The following is a 7,701-nucleotide window of genomic DNA, read 5'->3' on the forward strand; positions in this document are numbered from 1 at the left end:
AAAGTCTTTTGTCAATTCTCAGTCAAACAGCAACACATACGAACGGATAACTTACAACACCGCACTATAATAAAACTGCAGTACACGTTGAAATCTAACACTAAGAATCTCGACATAATACAACATGTCGTTATAAAAAAATACAGATTACCAGGTAAAGAGTAGCACATTGCAGATGACTGAGATTCTAAAAATCTCTCTCCCTGTGTCTCTCTCTCTCTCCCTGTGTCTCTCTCTCTCTCCCTGTGTCTCTCTCCGACTCTCCGCCTTAGGTGACCGCTGGGAATCGAACCAAGTATTACGTCTCTTTCCGCAGAAATGAGTTTGTTCAGATGAGGTTCCCAAAGTACGCCTTACCAAAGGTATGTTACAGCACTGCACTTTAATACTCACTAATACTCTCTCTCTCTCTCTCTCTCTCTCTCTCTCTCTCTCTCTTTCTCACTCATTCACATTGTGTGTGTGTGTGTGTTTCACTTCATAATAATGATTTCAAATGGAGAATGCAAAAGCTAAAGCATCAGTCAAACAACAGTCAGCTCTAACATGAGTGTATATATCTACACAGAGTGTGATAATTACGGGTATGCCTACGAAAGACTGTGTCATTGTTAGATAATGAACTTCACAGCAGCCAAGGCTTCAACGTGGTGACGTCTCTTAGTGCAGTAATTAATAGGGAATGTGCAGGATTGAACACAGGTAATTGAATATAATGTTGTTTAATTCGATTTGGAATGTGTAGGCTAAGGGCCATCTATGACATAAAGATGATACATGAGGTGATGCAGAACAATAATGTTTTTGTTCTCATGATTAGATTATAGATGTAGTGAAAGGTTATTCAGATGGCATGCTGTGACGTTCTGTGAGTGAAGAGAGAGAGAGAGAGAAAGAGAGAGAGATGGAAGCAGTGAAGGAGTTAAACCCATACCAGGCTGGGCTGTCTGTGACACTGGCCCAGGGGAAAGCTTGAGGGAAATGCTGGCTGAATGTAATTGAATAGCATTGATTAAAGTGCAGACTGCTGGCCACTGCCTCATGTATATTTTACCTCACTGTGGGACAAAAAGACACAGAAGAAAGAGAGGGAAAGGAAGAAACTTAACAGCAGCTACTGGACGTGAAACTCCTTGCTCTTCAGTCTGAGAGAGAGAGTAAGAGAGAAAGAGAGAGAGAGAGAGAGAGAGAGAGAGAGGATGAGTGAATGGAAGTGTATGGGTAAAGGTTTGGATTTGGCTACTGATACCTATGTACTTCTGAGGGAAAGTTAGGACAGATAGTATTACACTGACACTCATTAGCTACACTGTACTTAAATTAGACATTTTGGTTTGTGATTCCATAGGAGAAGGCTAGAGGAAGAAGAAGAGGGTGAGGCGGGGGGGGGGGGGTGCTGTCCTCCCTCTGCCCCCTCTTTTTCACCTCTCTCTCTCTCTCTCTCTCTCTCTCTCTCTCCCTCTTTATTCTGTCACTTATCACTTGGTTGAGCAGATGGGTCAAGTTTTCGACTTTCAGTTCAAGAGCCAAGAGTGAAGGAGAGAGGGAGGGTGAGAGAGGGGTGGGAGGGAGAGAGAGAGAGAGAGATGGTTGGAATGAGGGAGACAGTAAGAGACAGAGAGAGGGAAGGAGGGAGTGAGAAAAAGAGGGAAGGAGGGAGGAAAGGCTCTTGTTGTCATGCCTGTATTTTCCACTGTGAATAATTGAAAAGCTTTTGAAAAATGCAAAACCAATCAGGGAGTAGTGCAGTTTGATGTCCTGTCCCCTGCCTCTCAGAAGCTATAGACTGAATTAGCACAAAAAAAAAATAAATCTGACAGAGATTTTTTTTTTCTTCATTTTTTTAAAACTATTATTTAATTCCCGAACTGCACGTTTGTGGGAACTTAAGCATTACCCTTCTCCTTGCCTTTCTCTTGCCTTTTTCATCTTCCCTCTTTTCCCTGCTTGTTTCTGTCTTGACACCTCCTTTAATGGATACGAGTGTGTTTGTCCTCAAGATCCTTTGCTCACATAACGGTGGACGAGTCTGCATACGTAATGCTGCTTTTGTTGTTTTCCGTTTTCCTCCATTAAATACTGGACCCAACTCTCTGCGACGGGAGCCTCGTTCAGATAAAACCACCGCAATCATTCAGTGTTACAGAAACAGCTTGAAACAGCGTCGGCACACAGTTATCCAAAATTAGCTTGATATCACCGCTTTCATTAAGCGAGCTTTCGCGTCTTCGTTTTGGACAACTCTTTAAATGGCAGTCTTAGCTGAATTCATCAAAAGTGTTTTTAAATTGCCTAACAAACAGTTAGAGTCGTTGTAATTAGAACCCAATGCGGTACTTTGGTGTTCCAAAATAAATAAATAAGTAAAATCTAACCCACTTAGCAGGATAGCGTACCAGGATCCGCGAGGCATTGTTAGCAGAAACAATACGATTGATTTTGGACAATTAGCTTTCTCTTTCTTTCTTTCACTCTTTCTTTTTTTGCTTTGAGGCAAGCGCAAGACTGCTTCTTCTGAATTGAAATATTCTCTCTGTTGCTCAATTGTGTCTCGGCGAGGTAAACAAAATGTAGAAAATAAAAGCAGTGAACTAAAACTGCCTCTAATTGGATAGATATCTTATTCCGTCACTAGCTATCAGTGCACAAAAGAGAAGAGAAAGAAAAAAGAGGACAGTTTGAAAAGAAAGTTTGTGTGTTAGTTTGGCAGAAGTGATTATGAAATTCTACTTGTATTTTCACACATTCACTCAACACACAGACTAGCTGGCACACAACCACTCATATTGTACAGTATAGCTTGTAGCAGGGAGTACTTGCTAACATAGCATAAGATATTAAGATTATAGGGACTATGGGTCTAGTGAAATGGAGTCTTTTGGCATTTTACCCAGGCAGAAGTTCTGGTGGCTAGACTGACAGTGGTATTGTTCTTACTTGGAGCAGTGTTGGCCACACACTGTCAGACACTGATAGTGCTGTTATCAGGAATGTTCACCTGAGGCCTGTGGCACACACACACACACACACACACAGACAGAAAAGACACTGTAGATCAGTCCACTGGAAAACAGTCATTCACGCATGCACGCGAGCATGCACACGCACGCACACACATACATACATACATACATATATAAATTATACATACACAGTGCCCTCCAGAATTATTGGCACCCTTATTTAATATGAGTGAAAAGGGCTGATGAAACTTCCCTGATTTGTACAAGTCCACACGTTTTTTTACCTTATTGCAGTGAGATGCTCTTGAATCTTTCCCACTGGTGATGGATGACTAAGGGATTTGGGCCCTGTGTCACCTCATTTTTATACCCTGGTGAAACCATTGAGGACTGTTTAAAATTTCCTAAACACCTAAGCCAACTTAAAATTAGTTATTAGGGAATTAGTTAGGGCTCATACTTCATTTACATTTCCTTAATTCAGATTTCTTGGGGTGCCGATAATTATGACATGTGATTTTGTTCTAAAAATGTATTTTTCACTAATGGTTGCTTTATTCTCAGACTAAATTTACTTCAAATAAAGGTGAGATTTTTTTTTCTATTTTCAACATGATTTTAAGATAATAACCGATAATGTGAATTTTTTTATAAGCTTTTTTAATCATGTATAGCAAGGGTTCCAATAATTCTGGAGGGCACTGTACACAGAAACTCACTCACTCATCCCCACTCATTTAAGTGTAGGCATTCACGCACACACACATACACACATCTAAGGTTATATTTTCTTTCTTTCTTCCTCTCTCTCTCTTTCTTTCTCTTCCTAACTCATCTTTCACACTCTCCTCCCCCAGAGCACCCATCATCTCCACGTCTGCAGCAACATGTGTACCCACTAAGGCATGCACTACACATCACAAATACACTTTTTTTTAAAAAACCTTGTGGAAAGAGTCTGCATGAGCTAGGGAAGAGTGGTGACAAGCTTTCATATTTTAGAGGAGAATATTTTTAGGTCTTTGGGAGCAGTAATGGTGTGTCGGTAAGAAATGCAACAAAGTTATGGGTCTGAACTTCAGGCATGATGGTTCACTGCTAATGTAACCCTGAACAAGACACTCAACTTCCAGGTTGTTGTGGAGGTATATGGCCCACTGACATGGAAAGGACCCTTAAATAACATTCATTTTGGGGGAAAAAAATATAGATTTTTCTTATTTCATCATTTTTGTTTCTTTTGTTTTGGTTTTTTTTTTTTCATTTAAGCACCACACACTTAGTCTTCTTATTTGTTTGGTTAGCTTGATCTTGTGAAATTATATTCTACATTTGTTATGAATGTTGCATAGTAACAATGAGTTCATTAGCATTATGCATTTATGATTTGTTCATCAGATCTTGATTGTGAGCAAGAGTGTTCTCAAGCTGTGATCAGACACTCGTGTCATACAGCGATTACGTCACTGTCATTTGCTTTCTCTCCCTAAAGGTTGGCGTACTTTTTCATTCCTTTTCTTTTCAGTCTATACATACAGATGAGTTTTCCTCTGAGCGAACTATGTTTGGGATTATGTCGCTGTATTTATGGACAGTGTTATTGCTTTCTGTGGAGGTTTTAATCCCAGAATGCAATTTATTTGCACGCTCATTCACACAGTGACACTGATACACTGTGGTCAGTATATGGGCGGTAATATTTTTAATTTCCTGTCCACTCAAGGCTAGTGTTTGCACACAGAGCCAAAGCTGTGTTTGTCTTCTCGTGCAAATATATTTCCACACCATAATCAAGGATCAGAAGGGTTTATGGAACATGAATGAAATCAAGTCAGTTATGCGTGTCCTCTCACACCCACTCTCAGATTATGCTTGTTCTGTCGGGTCACCCAGAAGAGACTGCACAGACGACCAACTGGGTGACTGGTTTGAATATTGGTGCAACTCTTGAACTGAGTAACCTTACTAAGATTTACCGTCTTCCTCATATACCTTGATGAACAGCTTTGATGTAAAATGAGTAAAAAGCTATTTATTATATAAAATCAACTAACTCGACACCACACTCCAGCACAGGCGAAAGTAGCGGGGATCCCTCCGCCCCCAGCAGAGCCGACGCCGTCGTCTTCATCATGCCTCTCGGACTTACGAATGACTACTGGCGGGAAGCGCGAGTTCGCACAGCGGATTTGCGCTTAAATTAAGCGTGACCCACTTAACTTTCTCTTCAGGAGCACCAGGGCCGCTGCTACCGTTAGTGCCATGCAGAGTTGAGTCGTTCTCTGTGTCGAGTTGCTCTCTACAGTCAAAGCTGCCAAATATTATTAAGAAGACCAAAGAAGAGCTTCATTAAAGCGCTTAACGCTAATATTTGTTTTTAAGGTTGCAGGCGATGTACAATGCTAAATTACACTTTTCGGTTTAGTAAAAAGCGGAGGCAACTTGCCAATGATTACACCTTGTAAACAGCCTTGTTTAACCTAATTAAACCGGATAGGAGTTGGAATTGTGCTTGCAACTCTCAGTAAATTTGAACTGAGACCTGCTGAGAGGATTAGAGTTTGATCATTTGCCAATTTGTACCCCCCCCCCCCCCCCCCCCTTTAGATCTGTGGAAAAGTTCTGAGTGGATTTTATTTTCCCGGTACGCCGATTTCTCACGCCGTCCCTAGCGAAATCTGTGACGTTTGAAATGAAATGCTGGCTGTTTGTACTTCTGTAGTCAGATTGACGTCTGTTCGTAGCGAAACCCATAACGTTTGAAATGAAATGTTACTTGTTCGTATTTCTGTCGTCAGACAGACGTACGTCTAATGGCAGTGCACTCTACGGGGCCGTGAATGGAAAACACTGTGTACATAGCCTATTGAGTTTTAAAATTCAAGTGACAGATCGTCAATTCTGCGAAGTCTAGTGTCTGGTTCGGATTTTGTCTTTAAATGTGGCATCGCTGTAGATCTGATTAGATGACTTTCACAAGTGCTGACACAAGCGGTTCCACTTACGCGCGCGCGCGCACACACACACTTGAATTACCTCCTTTAGATTAAAATGCAGGGTCCTTGGCATCCGACCCTGTCTGCCAAAAGTCATAGTCTTGGCACCATGTTTTATGTCTTCATCATAAATTTGTTTTCTTTTTAGAGACAAACTCTGAAAAGGGTGACCAGGAGTGATGGCTCATTAGCTATTCATATATACATGCAGAGTAATTTATCTTTGTTTTTTTTTGGGGGGGGGGAGTTGACATTCATTTAGGATAAATGAAGTTGTAAAAGTTTATGACTGCACAACTTTATGTATGTGTCTTTTTCTATATTTATCACCCATTAAGATTCCTTGTATGTATATTTATGAGCAGCGATCAGTCTCCCCTCTCTGTAAAAAAAGAAAAGGTACATGTCATTATGCATCCTTAAGGAAAGACAATATGTTATTGCTATAAAATCACAAGATGCAGCTCTCTCCCCCCCCTCTCTCTCTCTCCCCCCCCTCTCTCTCTCCCCCTTTCTCTCTCTCTCTCTCTCTCTCTCTCTCTCTCTCTGTAGGACGTGCAGATTGTGAGCACCGATGAGAACCAGGTGTTCCTTGCTCTTCAGGAGTGGTACCAGACAGACACGTATAACCTGTACCAGTCGGACCCACAGGGCGTGTATTACTCCATCGTACTGGAAAACGTACGCAGCACCAAACAGCCCGAGCAGAATGTTCTCATCGACATACTGGAGGTCAGGATGACACTATATCACACACACACACATATCCTGTCTGTCTAGCTTAGCCTCAACTTATCATTACTCGATACTAATGGTCTAAAATGTCATTCTTTCAAATGGAGTTTTTCCCCATACGTCATTATGAATACATAATGTCTTGTCAGCTAAAACAGGTTTGGTTTTACACTTCATCTTCCTCTCCTGCTGTTTGGACCGCAAGTCTTTGTGGTGCAAGCTGGGCTGGGCTGGTGTGTAATGTGTGTCTTTGTGTGTATTTGTAATTATGTGTGTGTATGTAGGTGTGTGCTAACACTATTTCCTTACTTTCTGACTCGCTCTCTCTCTAACACACACAACGCGCGCGCGCGCGCACACTGCTACGTTTGGTTCCACTGGGGGCTTAGTTTGTTAGTGGGTGGCCATTCCTGCTGAGAAGCTGATAGCCCCCCAGCGTTTGAGTGGGTTTTAAACTCGTGTAGGATCCAGAAAGCCCTGCAGTCGTCTCGCTCCACTCCACACAGTAGCAGAGTTGCCTCAAAAAATAATCAACTTTGTCCAAGCAACAACAAAGAATTGGCCTCTTCCTCACATCTGGTTCTCAAACTTTTCTTCCCCTTTTCAGCAGTATCTCACTTGTTTCTCAAACCATCTTGCTTTGTTTTCTTGCAGATTATCTTGTTGTGTCTGTACTGACTGACCCTTAGCTCTCTCTCTCTCTCTCTCTCTCTCTCTCTCTCTCCATCTCTCTCTCTCTCTCTCCATCTCTCTCTCTCTCTCTCTCTCTGTCCTTGTTTGTGTGCCCTCAGGTCCGTGGGATCAAAGGGGTTTTCCTGGCCAATCAGAAAGTGGATGGAAAAGTGACAACGCTCATCACCTACAACAAGGGCAGAGATTGGGCACCTTTGACTCCGCCTGCCACAGACATGAATGGCAAACCTGTGAACTGCAAGCCGGTAAAGGCCCCGCCCCTTAACCCAATCAGTGCCATAATCACCAGGACACCCAGTTCAACTCAATTCATC

At 42.0% G+C, this 7,701-nt stretch overlaps 1 protein-coding gene across 1 annotated transcript in view; it reads left to right on the top strand.

The window, feature by feature from the left end:
* sorcs2 (sortilin-related VPS10 domain containing receptor 2) overlaps positions 1-7,701 on the top strand; it is a 182,741-nt gene that overhangs the window by 156,750 nt on the left and 18,290 nt on the right. Inside the window, exons 8-10 of the mRNA XM_030779145.1 lie at positions 273-362; positions 6,512-6,691; positions 7,486-7,632. Of these exons, the coding sequence (XP_030635005.1) occupies positions 273-362; positions 6,512-6,691; positions 7,486-7,632 (417 nt within the window). The remainder of the gene's footprint in view (positions 1-272; positions 363-6,511; positions 6,692-7,485; positions 7,633-7,701) is intronic.

Source organism: Chanos chanos, chromosome 7 (genome assembly GCF_902362185.1).
Source record: "Chanos chanos chromosome 7, fChaCha1.1, whole genome shotgun sequence".
NCBI classification, from domain to species: Eukaryota; Metazoa; Chordata; class Actinopteri; order Gonorynchiformes; family Chanidae; genus Chanos; species Chanos chanos.